This window comes from Melitaea cinxia, chromosome 3 (genome assembly GCF_905220565.1).
Source record: "Melitaea cinxia chromosome 3, ilMelCinx1.1, whole genome shotgun sequence".
Taxonomy (NCBI): Eukaryota; Metazoa; Arthropoda; class Insecta; order Lepidoptera; family Nymphalidae; genus Melitaea; species Melitaea cinxia.
Genome location: NC_059396.1, coordinates 6695079 through 6716109, shown reverse-complemented (window position 1 = coordinate 6716109; position 21031 = coordinate 6695079). Strand labels below are relative to the sequence as shown.

The window sequence follows — 21031 nt, the reverse complement described above, 5'->3', positions numbered from 1 at the left end:
AATCCATTTATTATAAATACTCATGGAGTTAAATTTCCACTTCCTTGTAAAATATAACTTTTTTCCTTATTCCTGTTAGGAAAAGTATGCATTTATCATGAGAACCTGCATTTCCCTTGAGCTCATCATCATTGAACATAACTGTCACCTTCATAAAAAAATAACAATAATAATAGTAATATTGCTTAAAATGTAAAAATCTTTTTTTTAACAATTATTTAGTCAACGATATAAAAACGAGTAAAAATATATGTGTAAATAAAAAGAAATAAATTTAAATCACAGCCACTTTATTGTACGTCCATTTTAATTAGTATAACAACTCAATACAGATAATTATGTATATATACTAGTAGTCGCTCAGTGGTCGAAATTCGACCATAATTAATTTCAATTATAAGTTTGAACACTATACATAAGAGTATATATATGTGAGTGTGTGTGTCAAATACACGGTAGTATGTGCGATGTTGTTTTTTTTTTTGATTTGACGTATTTTTATGCATAATTTAAAATAAATATTAGCATTCCGCACTCCTCTATATAAATTATAAGTGTGCGAAATTTCATACTACTCCGTCTGCGCAATTTTCGTAAAAAAGGTTATAAAGTTTTTGCTTCACGAATATACATATTTATAAAATACCTTTTTCACAACTACCAAAAATATAAACACAACTAATTATAAGGAATCTAAATTATAATTTCCAATGTCGATGATATTAAAATTTTCCTCTTCTTATAAAATTATAATTTTATTACATATACATAAGGTAGTTATTCTATTTGTTAACTTATTGAAGGGAAACATAAATGTTTGTAATCGCTTCTCTGTAGTACAGTTTGGTGGGTCAAGTTAACAAAAGTGTCGTAGTCGCAAAACGCTTGGTCTTCGCAACCTTCGATCGGTAGCACAACTCCCGGGCTTCCTCCCTCCGGTGCGTACACCGCCTGAAAACAAATGTGTTTGCTCGAAAACGAATGAAACCGACTTCGACAAGTAATACAACGTAAGTTGGTAGTCGGTAAAACGGTCAATTAAATACGCAATATTAGGAATAATTCAAAGTACTCCTCAGATCTCGATTAAATTTAAATGAGACCACCATAACACGACAAGCACACGCTTTCATTTTAAAAAATCGTCGAAAGAAAGTTCTGAGGTTACAAACTTAAAAAAATACAACTAAGAATCTCCTCCTTTTGTGAAATCGGTTAAAAAGTAGTACTGTAAGAAAACATTTTTAACTTACGGTGAAACCATATTTATCAGTTAGAGGTCGTTTTCTTAATTCCAAAGATATCGTCGATCCATATTTAGGTTGATGAGGCTTGAACACCCTTATAGCCGCCATGAACCCAGCCACGTTGTTTTCATGCGCTGAATATAAACGTAGCTTCGGCTGGTCGCGATCGCCATGGATCAGCGATCTCGTAGCATTCAACACGTCCGCAAGCAGTACTCCTGCGATTAAATCATTGCCTTATCATATTAACCTTATCGTTGACATTCGTTATAGATTGCCGGTAATGCTTGTTTAATTAAAGGAACTAATGAAGATTGTATTTTTGTACCTGATGCTAATTTTATCAGTTCGTTGTTGTAGAATTCACATTCGTATTCAATTTTAGTTATTTCTTTTATTTGTGGCATTACGTCTAATGCCCATTTTGGAGGTTTTACGCCTACGTTAGCCTGTAAAATTAGACATTTAATGTATCAAGGATATCTTAAATTACCTTTATTTTTTGTGTTAAAAAAACACTGATATTATCAAAGATTTAAATATAAAACAGTACTTAAATGATCTAATTGTTTATTAAGCTAATTATAATCTATTTTAATTTTTTAAATATACTAAAAGTTTAAATAAACTTTGTATGTATTAATCGCAACAAATGGGATTTAAAAATTGCTATCTCTAAATAGAAATAAATCATCGAAATACTTATGTACGCGCATAACTTACGAACGACTTCACCAAGTTGTTTTTTTTTTTTTTTTGTGTTTTTAATTGTCAGGATTAGGTTTGTATAAAATAAATTAAATAAAGAACGAATAAAACATAGCGGTGCAAATTAAAAAAAAAAAAAAAAAAATGTATTTGTATTAACTTACCAAAGTCTGAAATAAATTATCCAAGAAAAAAACATCTTCGGGTGTGGATATGTTCGCGCCTGTTTTTATTTTTAAAAATTTGAAGAGACCTTCGTAAGGTTTAAGCTTTTTCTGTACTTCAGGTAAATTGTACACTTGCTTTCTAACATCGAGATAGCGAGGACAATTGTAATAGTAAAGCAGCTGCAAAATGTATATTAAGCTTTATACATTAATTAAAAATGTTTAATTTGTTATGAAATATTAACTTTCTTATTTATGTACTTGGATATAAATTAAAGGTCCTTAGTAAGTGGTAAGGTATCAATAATGACTTAATTGTACAACCGTTCTAGTGTAGTGATAGGTTTAATGGCCTCATCATACCCAGGGTCGCGAGTTTAATTCAGGCACAAAAAATAATTTATATACTAGCTATTCCCCGCGGTGTGACTCGCAGACTCATTAATCAAAATATAATATAGCCTATATTTTATGTTGGACAATGTTACATATCTGTCCAAAATATCATTAAAATCGGTTGAGCGGTTCAGGGATTAGCCCAGACAAACATCACGACATGAGATTTTTATGTATGTATATAGATAAATATTCGTTTCTACTCTGGGTGTGGTCTGTGGGTCACTCCACCATACCTTGGACGATACGTAAAGCTGTCAATCCGGGCTCGTTGCATAGGCACCTGATACCAGGCAGGTGATAGCAATCGTTACACATAGTCGTCATAGATACCGACTAACAACCCGTAGTTCTATATGGAGAAAAGGCCTTTGCTTAGCACTTAACAATACATTTATCCTTGAATACAAGTATACATAATTTGTAAGTAATTTAATAAAAAAGTGTATAAAGTGTTTTGTTAATATTATAAGTACTTACATCGTCATCTGTACTGGCGAGGGTACTGTAAGGAATGGGTTGCCAGCTGAGGAAGGGGTTCCATTTCTGTGCCGGTAGCGGCGGATACATAGCGCTCAGAGCGGTCAGAACTGTCATTTTAGTGCGCGCGTAGTCAGTCGTTCGAACGAAAATTTCGTTGGGCAGATATAACTTAGAAATTATACTATCATAACGTCTTCTTAAATATTCACCGACGAGGTAACCGCGCTGTTTACCTTTCTGTTTGAAATTGAAATATAATTATTATTTATTCCTCTTTTACATTAAATAAGATTAATTTTATTCAGTTACCTCCACTTACATTAGTCAATGCTTTCGTTCCGTAAGGAAATAAAATGTTATCGTATTTTTGATCTGTTGGGTACTTTGTTAATTCTTCTTCATCTGGCGTCCTATCACCATGTCGAAATACCTACGAGGAAAAATGGTTTACATAACACTCGCAACACTATTGTTTTGGTTGAAATTGGCTTATAAATTTAGTATAATTAATGTAAAAGTTTTTTCAACAATATCACAAAATTCTAAAGAATACATAAATAATAATCTAAGATAAACATAACGCACTGAGTTGTAAGTATAATCAAAATACAATTATTGTAAATGATATTTTAATAAATCACAAAAATCAGTTGAAAATCACTTAATTAATCTAAAGTACAACTTACTAAATTCTAATAACATAAAAACTAGGTATAATAAAAATTTACAAGGACGTACCACAAAAGACATTAACAGCTCTGTATTGGGTAGTCCGTGGTCTAGCATATCGAGGCTGTTTTTAGGGTCTAAGGTAAGTCCAACTGGGTGTTTCTTAGGATAGTACTCCTGACCAAAAACGGCTGCCACTGCCAAGGCTATTATAAACACAAAATCCATATTTTATGTTAAATAACAATCAGTGAAGTTTTTGTTATGGTAAATAACTACGCGTGTTCGCGAACCGATTTCGACTGCCGTACTGAGAGCTTCTACTCAATTTATATAGACATAAGTATTAGGTACATGTAGTTTGTATTGTTCTGTAAGACATTTTCACATCGGCCGACACGGTGTCAGATATTGGTACGATAATCTAGTCGTATTAAAATGATCTAGTCCTAGTTGTTCAGTCGATATTTGAAATAATAATAATAATAATAATAATAAATACTCTTTATTGTACACCACAAAGAAACTTTACAAAAAAAGTGATACATGCAAAGAAAGATGTACAAAGGCGGTCTTATCGCTAAGAGCGATTTCTTCCAGACAACCTTTGGGCATAGGACATAGCGTAGAAAAAGAGAAGCGGTAGGGAAGTGTACAAACAGTTGATAAAGAATTGGCATATAGTTAACAAGTAATATGATATTAAAAGAAGTAAATATACATACATATACACATACATATATACACAATATACATAATATATATATTTATGGAGATGATAGTGATATTTATGAGGTATTTAGTGACAAAAAATGCTCCTTTAGATATTTTTTAAAACAAGCAAGAGATTGAGCTTTTCTTATAGAGAGAGGAAGAGAGTTCCAAAGTTGTAGCTTTAACAGAAAAGGAGTTTGAATAAAAGAAAGTAGTATGGGAAGGAATTTTGAGTGAAATATTAATATATAAAGGACGATATTTTTTATTGATATTTTTAATGTGATGTCATAATTTGTACAGATATAGTTACATTATTATAGCCATGCGAGTTTTTATAGGTTGTTTATACTGGTTTCAGGTAGTATTCAATGTATAAGTTTTGCAACTTTGTCTTAGGAAAGAAAAAACGTAATTTGAATAAATATTAGGTTGGAGAAAAAGTTTCTTATTATTTTGTATAGATATTCAAGGTAAGATTTAATCAAATCTATTTACATTAATTATAATATATATGTACCATTTTGTTCGACTACTTGTTGCCATCTCGTAGGTAGTGACTAGGTACAGTTGCTATAGAAATTTTGAGACTTCTCATTAAAAAACCGCGACAAGTAGTTTTGCCAGTCCTCTCTTGATATTAACTTTACACTACCTAAAGAATTCTGAAGAGACCGAAACAGATGGAAATATGAGGATGCAATTATTTATATGGTGGATACATTAAGACTTCCCAGTCAAACTCTCAATTGTTGTTGAGTGCTTAAATACATACTTGATCGGCTTTGTTATCGTGACGAAAGGCCACACTGTTCTGTTGATCAATACTGGCTGCTTATTCTCAATTTCTTGCTTATATCTCATCAGCTGTTGATAGTAGAAATCCGAATAGATGGTTTTTCCCCGTTGGTAAAAGCTCATAATGAATGATGTCCTTCTAATTCCACAATACACTCAACATCACCTAATTGCGTGTCGACCTGGGTTTCACGATTGTCTGTGCAGCTTGACTGACCTTTGAGCATAATTCTCTTCGTACATTCTTATCGTAGCTGATCGTCTTAATCGCAATGAGTACACGGTCCATTAGGTTTCTTGCAGTGAGTTCATGTGGCACTCATATATCGAGTTTTTTTTTGTGTAACCAACCATTTTCAAATGGGTCAAAACCCTTTTTTATGGCCATTTCTCAAATCTTCAGCTATATAGTAACTACTCAAATGTCGGTCTACGAAGGAAGGTCAAAAACTGACTGATTCATTGTTAGTATATATAAGCCAAATTTCAGCCTAATTGAATCATTGGCTTTTGAGTTATCAACGAGTGAACAATTCAATCGAGAAGAAACTAGCCACTACGAATAAATGTGAACATCGCGTCGTCATTATGTTTCTCACCGAACAAGGAAAGACATCCCAAACCGTTTTGTTGATGGCGACTCCGCTCCTGGGAAAACTATGTTTTATAAATGGCACGTTCTTTCAAACAAGGGAGGCACTCCGTTTAAGACGTCTCCCAACCTGGACAGCCGATTGAGACTACTATGCCATAAATAATCGAAAAAGTTTTTTAACCTTGTATCGGAAGATACACGACTAAAGAAAAAACTATTTTCAGCATCAATTGGAGTATCAGACACAACCATATTAAACATCCTACATAAATACCTTGATATGACTTAGCTTTGTGCAATATGGGTTTCGAGAATGCTTTCTGGGCATTGGCGATGAATCTTGTGTTCACCATTATGAACATGAGTCAAAGCAAAGGCCGATGCAGTGGCATAAAAAAAGCACATAAGAAGTATAAGTGTCTCAATCGGCCAAAAAAAAAACATGGGGCCGATATTTTGAGATACAGAAGGTATTCTTTTGATTAATTATAATGCATGTGTGTTTCCAAAACAGGAGAGAATACTCTTCTTGACTAGAATAATTGAAAGAAGCTATTAAAGAAAACTGAATTGAAAAGAAAAAAAAAGATACTTCATAAATAAAAAATAAATAAATAATTATAATTGCATGTTGATAAAAAATGCTATTACAATTTTTGTTTGTCTGTCTGTCTGTTTGTTTCGGCTAATCTTTGAAACGGCTGGAACGATTTTGACGGGCCTTTCACTGGCAGATAGCTGATCTAGTAAGGAGTAACTTAGGCTACTTTTATTTTAGAAATTTATTTATTTTATAACTCTGCGAACTGAAAAATAACTTTTTTGTTAAATTCCACGCGGACGAAGTCGCGGGCACAGCTAGTTATAAAATAATTTCCGTACTGATACTATAATTTTGAAGCCTGTTAACCTGTATATTTCTCTTTATGACATATGCCTTGGCCGAAAGTTATTTTAAATAAAGACACGGTAATTAAACATAGGAAACCGATATCTTAACTATTAAAAGTTATAAAATAATTCTAACTCCATTGAGCATACTCTAAAATGATGAATGATGAGAAAAAAATAACAAAATATATTTATTTTTTGCCTTGAATAACTGCATAAGAATATAAGAAATAATGATAAGTTGAGGATAATAACTTATTACTTGTAATAGGAAACCATGTTTTATTAAAAAAAAACAATATCAGATTAAAGGTATTTTTTCATCGCCTAACATCGCAAACTTATTACAGAAATGCCTAAACATTTTTTTTTAGATTGGTATTATTACAATAAATATGTATTGTTTGTCCTATTTTGGGACAGTATCAATAATAATTGATTGCTAAAATATCATTAATATATTTGAAAAAAAAAAGGAAACGTATTAATGTACCAAATTGTAGTAGATACCTTATTTCGACTTTTTTAAATAATCTCATACTATTAAACGAACAATTCTTGTATATATATACATACTAGCTTCCCGCCCCGGCTTCGCACGGGTATTTAACAAAAATTTCCAATCCCTATTATTTATTTTTTTAAATAACTTCTTTCCTTTTCGTTTCGAAATCGTTTGTTTCGCTGTTCAAATCGAACTAACTCTGGCGGGCGATATCGGGCTCTTATATATTCAGAGAGCTAGGCCCTAGTATATTCGAGAAAGTTTGAGAATATTTTCTTTCTCACACCTTCTAGAATGTTCTCGACATTATCGTCCGCCGTAACAATAGGTTCTGCAGCTGTAGCATACGTAGTAAAAGCGCGAAATTTAAAAACTTAAATTTTAAAATGTTTTCAGAACTAATTTGAACAACTAAAATTATGTCGCTTTAACTCCAAAATATAAGTTAGCTACTGCTGTATTAATAAATAAAATTTACTAACTTTTTTATAGTAACAAATGTAATTTAAGACTTTATTGAAGTTGGAATTTTAAATTTCGAGCCATTACTATACATGCTGCAATTGCTCGCAGCGCCTTTCGAAATGCAACCCAAATAATCGTTGTTCTGAATGAAGTTCAAATACTCGACAACAGATGGCACAACACTTAATTTCCAAGTTGAAGGGTTGGAAAAGCCCTTATATCTTTAAAAACACATCCTTTAGATTAAAACGGGAACTTTCTTGTTCGAGAGGGGAAAAAGGGTCTACTACTAAGTCCCTTTATCGTGCTGGGACTCATTTCTAAGTTTTATCGGCACGCACATTTTATCAACTTAGTTTTATTATATATAATGACTAGCTGACTCGGCAAACGCTGTCTTGTTGACAAAAGAAACTTTTCTAAACACTATTTAAAAATAGGGGTTGGTGGTAGAAGGGTGAAAATTTAGGGTTGTATGTATTTTTCAACGCTAAATCATAATAAAATAAAAAATAAACAATTTATTTAAAAATTAAAAAAAAAATAGCGGCAGACTACCCTTAACATTTAGGGGGATGAAAAATAGATGTTGTTCGATTCTCAGACCTATCCAATATGCACACAAAATTTCATGAGAGTCGGTCAAAGTCGTTTCGGAGGAGTTTAACTACAAACACCGCGACACGAGAATTTTATATATTAGATAATGTAATTATAGAATCTAAATCTCGGTAACGGCTCCAACGATTTTCATGAAATTTAGTATGCAAGGGATTTCGGAGGAGATAAATAAATCTAGCTAGGATTTATTTTTAGAAAATATCGTTTATCTCAGTTTTTAGACAATGAAAAAAATGGCTACAATATCTTTATAATACGAAGGTAAACTTCGCAACTGTCAATAAAGTTGTAATAGCTCAGGTGGGAAATCGGCCGGTCACGATCGACCGAAAAGACCACGGTTCAAATCCTCAAATTTCTAGATCGATTATTACTGTTATTATTATTATTTGTATTTTCTAATTGCACTCTTGATAAGTTTTTATAATTTATTTATATTTTTTATTATTGTCGGTAAAAAAAATATTATTCATATTTTTAAAATATGTGATTCGTATTTAAATATGATTTCCAAAAAATACGATTTACTAAAAATACCGAGCTAAACTCGGTCACCTAGGTACTTAAAATTAAAGCAAAAGTAACGCCAAACATAACGGAACGATAATTTATGGAAACGTTAATTCAAATTATGTTGCATCAAAATATTTTTTATTTTTAATTTTGTAAATACAGTTTTTATGTGTTTTTTATATTTACTGGTTAAATGATAGAACATTGATTAATATATTCGCTGCGTGACAGTAGAACATCTTTCGTGAGGGCAATGAATGTGCCATAATCGCAAACGGGCTTTCCCCCGCAGCCGTCCATCGGTAACACAAGCCCGGGACTGCCGGCTTCCGGCGCATACACGATCTGTAAAGATGACGTAAATGTTAATTGTTCCATGATACTTTTAAGATTTAAAAAAATAGTGATTCATTTATACATTGTTCTCTATTTTACCGTAAACCGTCATTCATTCTTGTTTTGTGGTGTAAAAGTTCCGGTCGGAACAGACTTAACACTAGAGCAGGTTTAACGCTTCAACTGTATGAAGACGACCTCTTTTGATACAGTATTGGAATACTTATTGGCAATTTTAGATCAGTACATCAAAGATAATTTTCAAAATTAGTCATCTTAACCCTAGAACTACAAACCGGACTAAATATTTATTCCAGATGAATTTTGAACTAGGATTCTAAATTAGTTTGTGGCATTTTCTACAGAAAACCTAACCGTAATAAAGTCACTAGACCACCATCGACCAATTTTCATGTTCATTGTGACGTAGTAAGGACTTAAAGCTCTGGTGGGGTTGATATCTACACCAATTCGTAATTGCCGTTCGAGTTTGTGTTGCTAAGTTATTTTTTCTTTCTTGCTAAAATTAATTTAATTCACGTATACAAGTAACAACACGTATATAAGTAAATTACCTTGATAATTAATACCTTATTACATAACCTTATTTTACATTAAGCATTAGATTAGCATATTTTAAGTACGTATACACTCTAAGAAACAAAAAATTTATATGCATTATTTTTTTTTCTCTGTGACAGCAAAAATATACTAGCAAAAATATACTACGTTTATAACTGCTGAACAATATGTGAAAAATATGCATCTATTGTAATTCTCAAATTGATTGCATCTCTAGTGTAATAGTAATATACATAAGGAACTTTTGATGGCGAACAGTACCTGTGTCTCAATATTCAATTCATTTGTTCGTATTTATGTTTCTTTTGAATATTACAACAATCTCGCACCTGAAGAAATTTGCATTGAATTATCTTAGGTATTTACAGTAAATTTTCTACGTAATTACTGATGCAAATTGATCTTCACGTCATTATTATGTTTTGAATACATTATTTACAAATGCGTCAACGCTTTGTTTAAATAAAGTTTTTAAAGAAACTGTTTTAAAAGTCTAGTTAACATAAAACTAATATTTTATTTAATAGTACACAGATCAACACATATGAGCTGTTTATCTTATTTTTTTTTAAATATAATTTAAATTAAGAACAAATTAATAATCACCATTATCCCGTAATTTCCGGTTTTAGAATTTCTTCTAAGTTCTAAAGAAACTGTAGCTCCATAATTAGGCTGATGTGGCTCAAATACTCTTGTGGCTGCTAACAGTGCAGCTACGTTAACCTCATGAGCCGAATATAAGCGTAATTTAACTTGTTCTTTACCAGCAATAGCAGCATTAATGGCTTGTATTATTTCAGTCATAAAAACTCCTGAAAATTGAATAGTATTTTGTTAGTCTGTAAAATTGTAGTTTTAAGTGAATTGCATGGCTTTAACTGTTCCGTTCTCTTCCACTAAAATATAGCCTACTGCCAATGAATCAGTGTAGCGTAGTAGTATTTCTGACTGAAAACCAGTGTTGTGAGACTCAAGTTGAAATGTGGAATTCCTGAATTCCCTATCTTCCTCCAACCGTGTTGGGGCAGCTTCCACCTTTCCTTCTATCTTGCTGCTGTCGGCGAAAACAAGGAGACTGACTATTTGGTGGTTTTTTAAGGTCTGATGATCCAGGTCCTCCAAGCACTCGTATTCGGTTGTTATGAGTAGAGATGGGTGGGGATTTTGTCTCTGCCTGAGATCGGCAAACTCCTTGTTGGTTGGAGTTCTGCCAGAGTCAAAGTGCTAGATAAGCGCCCACTGCGGTGCTACAAATGCATGAGCATCAAACATACTCGCCCGCTCTATCCGTTCGCGATCGACCGAAGCAAGCTGTGCTTTCAGTGCGGGAAGGATGGACACATTGCCGGCATCTGTAACTTATATGCTATGCTGTGCAGTCTGCACCAATGCTGGCAAACCGGCGGCGCACATTATGGAGGGGGGGTGAGATTGTCGTCCCCTAAAGATAGGAAAAACAATGGGGCGTAACTCAAACGCTCCCAGTAACCATAAAGCTGCGAAGGTAGCTGCGGCCATGTCGCGTAGTACGTCTCATCTCCGCTCCGAGGCAATAGAGCGCTCCCGGTGCCCATGAGCGCTCTTTAACCGAAGGAGACCGCGGCACGTGTGGCCAACCATCGGAGCGTCGCGGTGCATGCTTACGCGATCTCGTGGCGTCCCACTATGACGTTGAGGGCACCGCTGGTTTTTAGTGGGTAGTCGGGCGAAAAAAAGGGTGGGGATTTTGTAAACGCAATAACCTGCACTCCATTTCTTTTCCTGATAGAATGAAGTTTACTCAGTGTCTTTTTTAATCGTAAATAAGGTAGCAACCTTCTGGATTCAAAAATCAAGGCGAAAGGGGCTCTTTACCCTTTGCATAACTTTATAGCGAAACCTCTCTGAAGCGCGCCTAACTCTTAAGAGTTTTTAATTTTTGGGCTTGCCGGAGACCATGCGTCGCATAGAGAACCATAGGCTCTATCATCGCCACATATAGGATCCTTTCTATCCTCCATTTATACCCTACGTAACCCTCCCCGCGCGTGGATGTTGTTTATATATGTCTGCGGCTTTTTTACATATAGCAGACGCATGCGCGTTAAAGGACAGTTTAGAGTCTATGATTATCCTACTAATTTGATTTGGTTTACAAAACCCACCCGCTTGCCGGACAAATGGTATATGGAGGGGTCATACTTGAGCGTTCGCAGTAGTAGTATCGACCTGGTTTTGTGCTGTGCGAAGTTCAACTTATTAAGGCTGCCCCAATCCTGAACAGCTGTAAGGATAGATTCAGTTCGGGTTTGTAACATGCTAGTTTGGTGGTGAAAGAACACGAAGACCACGTCATCCGCAAAGGCTTGAAAATCAATCCCTGACATTTTTTGGAGTAGCGGGTCCTTTCTAAATCCACTGGGCCAGGAGCTTTTTTGGGCTAAGACTCGCGATGATCTTTTCCAATTTATTGTAAAGGATGACTTACTTCCTTCCGATTCCGGTTGGTAAGTTAGGAAGTCATCATCTGACATATCTCGTATCTCCCCCGGAGCTACAATCACCTTATGCTTTTCGGTTTTAGCTTCCACAAAATCATAAAGATAGAACGACTTTGCTAAGAAGTCTTTCCTGTTCATAATATTCTAAAAGTATATATATAAAATGAATCGTGAAAAGAAAGGAAGAGGGTTATAATATATTGTTCCAGGCTTTACAATATCGAAGTATATGTTGATAAGAACTCTTAGAATATAATTAAATTTGATACTAAAATTTTTAAAAATTACGGCGCGTTTATAAAAATAATAATAGTAAAATTACCTGCAGATAACCTTATCAGCTCGTCATTGTAGTATGAACATTTGTATTCGACCTTAGTCATTTTTTTTATTTCTGGCATAACTTCCTCGATCCATTCAGGAATTGCAATACCGCTGTTATTCTAAAAATAAATAATATAAAATTTAGTTACAAACAAGTCTAGTAAAATGGTACGATTTCTGGCAAAAAGCTCGTTGGTCCTGGTCCGGGTTCGAATCCCGCTCGGAGCAGATACTTATTTACAATTATTTATTACTTGTTTGGGTTTTCGTTTTTGTAAGTTTCCTCTCTGTGCCTTGGAGAACATGTACAGCCGATCGTTATTCATGATAGTGAAATTATCACCTAATCTGCGGTGGAGAAGCGTGATGGATTAACGAGTAGTCTTAAGGACGCTATCACATTTTTCACTCGCTCAAGTTTAGGTATTTAAATCGCAACACAATAACATTACGCGTACGCACACATTGATACCGCTATCTGCTCGATTTTGTACCGACGTAACTAATCTTGGTACTTGAAAGTATTAATTTTTAATTTTACTGGTATTGATTTGTAAATTTAGTTGTAAGTTTAAAGTCGAACTTGGTAACTGTTACTAAGTACCTACTATTCACGGAACCTCTCCCCTACTCTGTTTATGACGATGTCTTAAGGCGTCAGGGTATCTACTACTCGTTCGTCGTACTATACAATAAAATATAAAAGATAATAATACGCTTATTTTTATAATTCAAAATCACATACAATTTTAAGTTATATTATTATAGTTTTAACATTATAATAATATAAACATAACATATTTTACGTCAACAATCTATACAAATAAATACAATTGGAGTGTCCTTTAGTTATATTAAAATACTGCTTTTTACTAAATGCATACGGATGTATACACGGTCCATATACCAAAATAACATTTTTCCAATTTTTGTCTGTCTGTCTGTCGGTATGTTCCGGCTAATCTCTGAAACGGGTGGACCGATTTTGACGGTACTTTCACTGGGATATATCTTATGCAATAAGGAGTAACATAGGCTGCTTCTATTTTAGAAATTTATTTATTTCATAACTCTGCAAACGGAACAATGATGATGATGATGAATGTAAATTTAAAATAAAATAATTTTTAACAAAAGAAACCGATTTCAAACAGGAAACTTCTTCAATATTATAAAATATTTATTTAATCATTTCTGATTAACTAAATCAAAATACGAATTACTTTGTACTAAGTTTATTTTTCACTTTTTAGTTTCCTGTTAGAAGTCGGTTTTTTTTTGTTAAAAATTATTTTATTTTACAATTTTTAGTGATGGGTAGATCTAACAAGGATGCTTTTTCTCTTGTGTCGGGGGTCCGGAAACATACACAATACACAAGCACAAACACCCAGATCATGACAAACATCTTATATGGCCAATACAAATGTCTGTCCTGCGCGGAGATTGAACCCACTAACGCCAGCGCAACAGCCAGTGCTGTGACCGCTGCGCTAACGCGTCGACATACTATGAGTAAAGTTCGCTATCAGGTGCACGTAATAACAACCGGGACTGACAGCCTAGCGTGTTCTCCGAGGCTAGGTTGGGAAAACCACAAGGATTAACAACTAGACTGAAAATAAATATTTGTATAAACATAAATATCCACTCCAAGCGGGAATTGAACCCGCGACCGTCAGTGTTTAGGCGCCGCCGACGCGGCACATGCACCATTATATCAAAGCGGTCGTCAAACAGCAAAAGGTAACTGCTGTAAATTGTTGAGAAATTCCCTCGAGTGTTTATGGGCTCCATCATCAAACCTGGTCCTGTGACACAGATGACCACACAGCAGGTAATTCCTCGAATATCTTTCGTCTCCATCATCAGACTGTAATGGCACTTGTAACTCATATAGGTGCAAAGTTCTCATCGATAGAAACGAATTAAGTTCAAACAGCAGGTAATTGCTATAAATCGTTAAAGAGTTCCCTCGACTATCTTTTATCTCCATCATCAGACTGTAATGGCACATATAACTAATACAGGTGCAAAGTTCTCATCAATAGAAACGAATTAAGATCAAAAAGCAGGTAATTGCTATAAATTGTTGAAGAGTTCCCTCGACTATCTTTCTTCTCCATCATCAATCAGATCGACTCCAGACCTTTATTAAATAGTAGTGCTTTATAGTACTTAATGAAAACATGATTAAATTTACTAGTCACCCGTACGATTTTTGAAAGTTTCCCTCGATTTCTCTGGGATCCCATCATCAGATCCTAGTTTCCTTATCATAGTACCAAACTAGGGATATCTCCTTTCCAACAAAAAAAGAATTATCAAAATCGGTTCATAAACGAAAAAGTTATCTCCGAACATACATTAAAATTATATATATATATATATATATATTCGATATATATATATATATATATATATACGGTCGAATTGAGTAACCTCCTCCTTTTTTTGAAGTCGGTTGAAAAGAAGACAAATGCAAAGATTACTTATTATTATTGATTATTATATATAAACCAGATGCATAGCAAAGACAATCGATTGTGAAGTATCAATTTCGTCCAAGCACAGTACACACAAAAAACTCATTTTTTACGTAATTATTACTTGCGTTGAAGCGATACAGCCGTGCTTCCATGAGCGCGTTTCGGCGCGGAATGACGAACGACGATGGTTCACTTGTAAAAAATGTATGAAGAAATTTGAGAGCGTTTCTTATTTTTCTCATAAATGGAAATATTATTTATTTTTATATAAAATATCTAGCGCTACGCATAGAGGACTAAATAAGCAACAATTTGTTAGTGTATTTATTTTTCTTAGTGCAGTGTATTTAGGCTATAATGGTTCCAATTCAGACCCGTCTTTTTTTAATTTTTTGCGATTTCTGTGATGGTTAAACTGTATTTGTGTGAAAAGTTTGTATGGGGCTATATAATTTTTATGGTCTCACTCGGAGATGAATATATTATCTTTCATTTGAAACCAAGATATCCTCTCAGGGTGACTCCTAATTAATTAAAATGGTACGTGAAAAACACTGATATTTGTAGAAAAATGTGATAGCGTCCTTAAGTAATAAATGAATATTTGAGCGTGATAAAGCGCGATCACAATCACGAATCAGCCAAAAACGAACAGTGTCAAACGAAGTCAAACGAACCGTGGCTCTTATTATTTTTATGATTCTGATTAAAAGCAACCGGATCTAAATCCTCCTGATTTTTTTTAATTTTGATAATATAACCTTGCACCTGGTACCAATTCAATAGGCATCATAAATAATTTATTTATAATGCAAACTTAAAGTCCTTCTAAGTCACCCTTCACTGAACAATATACCCAAACTATCACTTTCTTCTTTAAGCGAATTTCATAACAGACAGCATTGCATCGATCACTCCTTGGGGAGAGATAGGTACACTGATGAGAAAATTCTGATGTCTAAAAGGGGAAGTCTGGTCTGGCCTGGTACACAGGAGGATAAGAAAATCCTGTTGAGCCAAGGATGCGGAAGCGATGAAGGTCGGTCATTACCAACTATGAAGCGCAGGAACGTCGTACATTACGGCGATATCATCTTGTCTGGAGCAGGTCTGAAAAAGTCTTAATAACGCAGAAGGAGGCCGCGGAGCGGGCCAGAGAGAATAACGTCTCCGCTGACCCACTCCGGCGCAGACGTACGGAGGCAAGGAGGAGACTGTTTGCCCACCTCCTCCTCTCCCCCTCGTAATAATGGGGTCGCCGGCCGATAGTCGGGGGACTTCGGCCGGCCGGACGACACGACTCTACACGTCTGAGGGGTGGCCTTGTTGTGAGCGAGGCCACCCCACCAGTGTGCCGGGGCCTGGAGGTTTTGTCCGGGTCTAATGATGAAAGGCATGGGATTGATTAAAGCTCGACCAGTTTATGTCTATGACCCACTCTATCAATAGATATAGTTACAATTATTATAGTGAGCAGGTGGCATGTGGTGATTTGTGTGCCGAAACTTTAAAATCAAAAAGAGTATCGAAAGTTTTTTTCCACCCAATGTATAGTATATTTATTAAAACTTTTGCTACCTTCATATTTTTTTCTAGTCTTTTTTTTTTGTGAACGTAGATTTTTTTGACGTTCATTAGGTGTGTATTTTAATCGCCTTATGGCGAAATATATATTTTCATTTAATTTCTATTAATATAGATAAAAATTTAAAATCGCATACGCCAAAGGGTCTATCTACCTCGGCAATGTTCGTCATAAATAAAAATAATTATATAAGTTCATATTGTAAAATAATATCATACCAGGGATTGAAAAAGGTTGTTCAATGAGAAAACATTTTCGGGTGTTCTTATATTTCCTCCAGTTTTATCTCTTAGCATTTTGAATAAGTTATCGTATGACCTGATTACATTGTATACTTCAGGAACTTCGTATATGCTGTTTTTTAACCGTCGGTACCGAGGACAATGGTAAATGAAAAGGAACTGGAAAATAAAATAAAAGATTTAAAGTTTATCAATAACTTCTAAATCTTTTTTACAAATTATATTTGCAATGTATCGGATAATTTACAAAAAGTCTTTTTATCCTAAAATTTTACTTACATCATCGTTTTTCGAAGACATTGTATCGTATGGTATCGGTTGCCAGTTCAAGTTAGGATTCCATCTTTGAACTGTCGGTGGAGGATACATAGCCGCGAGTGCAACCAGAGCTGTCATCTTAGTACGCGCAAAGTCAGACGTTTGGACTGATATCTCATTTGGCAGATACAATTGTGATATGCTATTATTATAACGTTTTCTTAAATATTCTCCAACAAGGAACGCCCGTTGCTTCCCGTTCTGTTGCAGTAGCGAATGTTTCGATTATGATAAAGATATTTTTAAAATAGATAATATGAAAGTATCAGATATATTTAACTTATATCTTCTATACAAATGAATAAAATTTGAGTGTCTGTTTGTAACATTAAAATAACTGCTTTTTACTAATTGCATATGGATGTATACACGGTACATATACCAAAATAACATTTTTTACAATTTTTGTCTGTTTATTTGTTTGTTCCGGTAAATCTCTGAAACGGCTGGACCGGTTTCGACGAGACTTTCACTGGCAGATAGCTGATGTAGTAAGGAGTAACTGAGGCTACTTTTATTTTAGAAATTCATTTATTTTATAGTTTTGAAAAGTGAACAAAAACTTTTTTAAAATAATATAAACACGCGAACGATGTCGCGGTCACAGCTAGTTTTGTAATAAGATAAACCATATAACAAAACAGGAAACTGATAATTGTGCAAAACTTATGGCCGCCACCCCATTGAAAAACCTTCCACTGTAACACTAAACATCATCCATTTAATTATTTTGCATAACTAGCGAACTACTTGTGCACAACAGTATAACTCACATTCGTTAGCGCTGCCTTCCCAAATGGGTAGAAAATGCTATCATTGAAATTTCTCAATGGAAACAGGTTTAATTCGTTTTGATCCGGTGTTCTATCGCCATGTCTAAAAACCTGCCGCAAATAAAAAAACCATTATACAACATTAAACAACTTTAAACAACTAGTAAAAATTAACTTATGAAGTATAATGAGGTAGGAAACTGACTCTGGGTAAATATACCTTCCACGTAACCGTCAAAGGACCAGCCCTTTCGGAGAAAAACGCCAAAAAAATGTTTATACATACTTTTAATAGAAATGTTCACTGAATTTACAAGCAGATAAATAGCCTAATCAGTACATGTCGACTTAACACGTTTTTGTCACAAGTTAAAATTTCACACCCAGTATTTTTTACGCTACGGTAACCTTTTACTAGCATGCAGAAACAACGCTGGTTTTCCACTCTAGTACTTAAAAAAAAACTTAGCTTAACATTATGTAAAAAAATATTTGTAGGTATCTTACCTAATTATTATTAATTTTTTTTATTTCTTTTTTTATATAATTAGGTCGGGAAACAAGCATACGGCTCATCTGATGGTAAGCGATTATCACCTTACTCATTAACAGGAACATAACACTGATTGAAAGCAGTATTATTTAGCTGTGATCTTCTGTAAGGTCGAGGTACCCCAGTCGGGCTGCTCTAAATTTTGCGTAGGAAATTTCCTGCTGTGCCCTACCTTAGTTAAAGTCATTAATTATTTAGATTGTTTTTAGGGGTTTATTGGTTTACTTGTAATTAATATTCACTAAGTATCATTTTAACTGAACTTTAATTTGTATCCATTATTCAACTTTACTTGTTTCGTAGCAGTTAGAGAATACCTCACCCCAATCATGCTTACAAACTATATTTTATTGGGTTGTAATAATTGTTATAATAAATAACTCCCATTTGTACGAACTAGTTTTATCTTTTAAAAATTTGGGAACTATAACGGGTTTAGTTGACAGTAATTAATTTTTTTAATAATGTACATCATATCATCATATATATATATACATATATGTATATATGTATATATATATATATATATATATGTGTGTGTGTGTGTATATATATATATGTATGTATATATATATTAATACGCTAAAGGCTAAGACGTTTGCCTCCCTTTTTAGAAAAAAACCTCACAATTACTCTACATAAATTATATATCAATTTATTAATAATTGCTTGGTCTACCGGCATTCACAACAAAAAAAAATATGCTTTTGTTTTTGTAAATTAATTAATTATTAAAATTATATATATAGATATACAATGAGACACAACTCAGCAGTGCTACCATCTGACGACTTTAATTTTGAAAAAACGTCAACATGATTGACGGTCGATTTACACTTCGGATATTGTTTATAAACAAGTTTTGCAATAAATGATATTTTTTTTCTTGTAAATTTGTAAAGTGAAAATTATTATACATAATTAGAGCAAATTATCCGTACGGATATTCTGTATTACTAGTATATTTCTTGTATAAAATATATATTTTTATTATATCTAAAAAAAAACCTAACGCTGGTGATCTTGAGGTCCCAATTCCCCTGGTCTATGTTGAAGTGGTTAATTGATTTATTACCATGTATAAGGTATAACGAAAATATTATTTGGGATGACAAAAAAAATATTGTGAGAATTTCAGCCCTTACTTTCATTGCAATTTTGGATTCTTTTTTCCGGAGCAGGTTTTTGTCTCATATATCCTCCATCGAGGTAAAAAAAATGTCTTGGAAACTTTTTTTAAGATAATTAAATATTCCACAAAAGTCTGATTGACATTTTTGAAAGAATTTTAAGTTATTCAAAAAAAAATCATTTTGACTTTAACTTTAAATAACTTTCAAAGGAGTGAATTTAGCTACAAATGTAAAGAGACTTTTTGTAGGGTACCTATTAAATTTTCTTCGAGAACCTCTATTGAATTTTTTTTCCGGATACTGATTATTCAGTGAATAACTTCCAAAGTTAAAAATCAGTGTTAAATCATACCAATTATCAAGGCGTGGTTATGAGAAAATGGTTCATCTGACAATATAATATACACCATCAAAAATGTGTAACAAACTTTATCGTTTCAAGCTTAAATATTTTGTCTATGAGTACCTTGTTTGTCTCAGCAGACACTGGACTATTTGAACTTGTTTTTTGTTTTTAATGAATGCGTTTTCACTCGTTGGCATAAACACACGTTTCAGTTATCTTTTGAACACCATGAAATTGTTATCTTATCATATCTAATTGTAAAATTCTTCGTATAATTTTTAAATAAAAAAAAGACCAAGCGCATGAAGGGTTCCGTACCATTATCTATAAATCGGCAAAAAAAAAACAACATATGGAAGCCTTCTTAAATATTTATTTTATTCTGTTTTTTAAACGGTTTTATTTAGCTCACCCCGTTTGTTTTATTTTTAAACGGTTTTATTTAGCTCACCCCGTTTGTTTTATTTTTTATTCTTGGGTCAAATTTAGTAATTCAAATTTCACCCTCTTCCTGTCAACCGATTAATCTGAAATTTTGTATACACTTTGGATTTTGGTGACAATACAATTATGTTTATTCATTATCATTATAAATTCAAGATGGCCGCCGCTACAAAATGGCGGATAATTTATGTTTTATTAATCCCATCAATATGGGTATCAAATAAAAGGGCTCAACAAGCAGAATACAATATACTATAAAAAATTGAAATCCAAGATGGCGGCCGCTACAAAATGGCGGATAACGTAGGTTTTATCAATCCCATCAATATGGATATCAAATGAAAGGGCTCAACAAGCAGAATACAATATACTATAAAAAATTGAAATACATGATGGCGGCCGCTACAAAATGGCGGATAACGTAGGTTTTATCGATCCCATCAATATGGGTATCAAATGAAAGTGCTCAACCAGTATAATCAATGTACTATATAAAATTAAAATCCAAGATGGCGGCCTCTACAAAATGGCGGATAACTTAGGTTTTATCAATCCCATCAACATGGGTATCAAATGAAAGGTCTCAACAAGTAGAATACAATTTACTATGCAAAATTGAAATCTAAGCTGGCCGCCGCTACCAAATGTCTG

General features: G+C 33.7%; 2 protein-coding genes across 2 annotated transcripts in view; one reads left to right on the top strand and one right to left on the bottom strand.

The window, feature by feature from the left end:
* The window catches only part of LOC123669349 (dedicator of cytokinesis protein 9), a 65408-nt gene that overhangs the window by 36100 nt on the left and 8277 nt on the right, over positions 1 to 21031 (top strand). The window lies entirely within an intron of this gene.
* Positions 737 to 4089, bottom strand: LOC123669350 (prostatic acid phosphatase-like). Its single transcript, XM_045602956.1, has 7 exons — positions 3740 to 4089; positions 3321 to 3431; positions 2999 to 3238; positions 2120 to 2302; positions 1576 to 1696; positions 1254 to 1465; positions 737 to 951 (listed from the first exon to the last, which is right to left on the bottom strand). Exons 1-7 carry the CDS (start codon positions 3896 to 3898, stop codon positions 790 to 792), a joined length of 1188 nt encoding a protein of 395 aa, XP_045458912.1. The 5' UTR covers positions 3899 to 4089; the 3' UTR covers positions 737 to 789.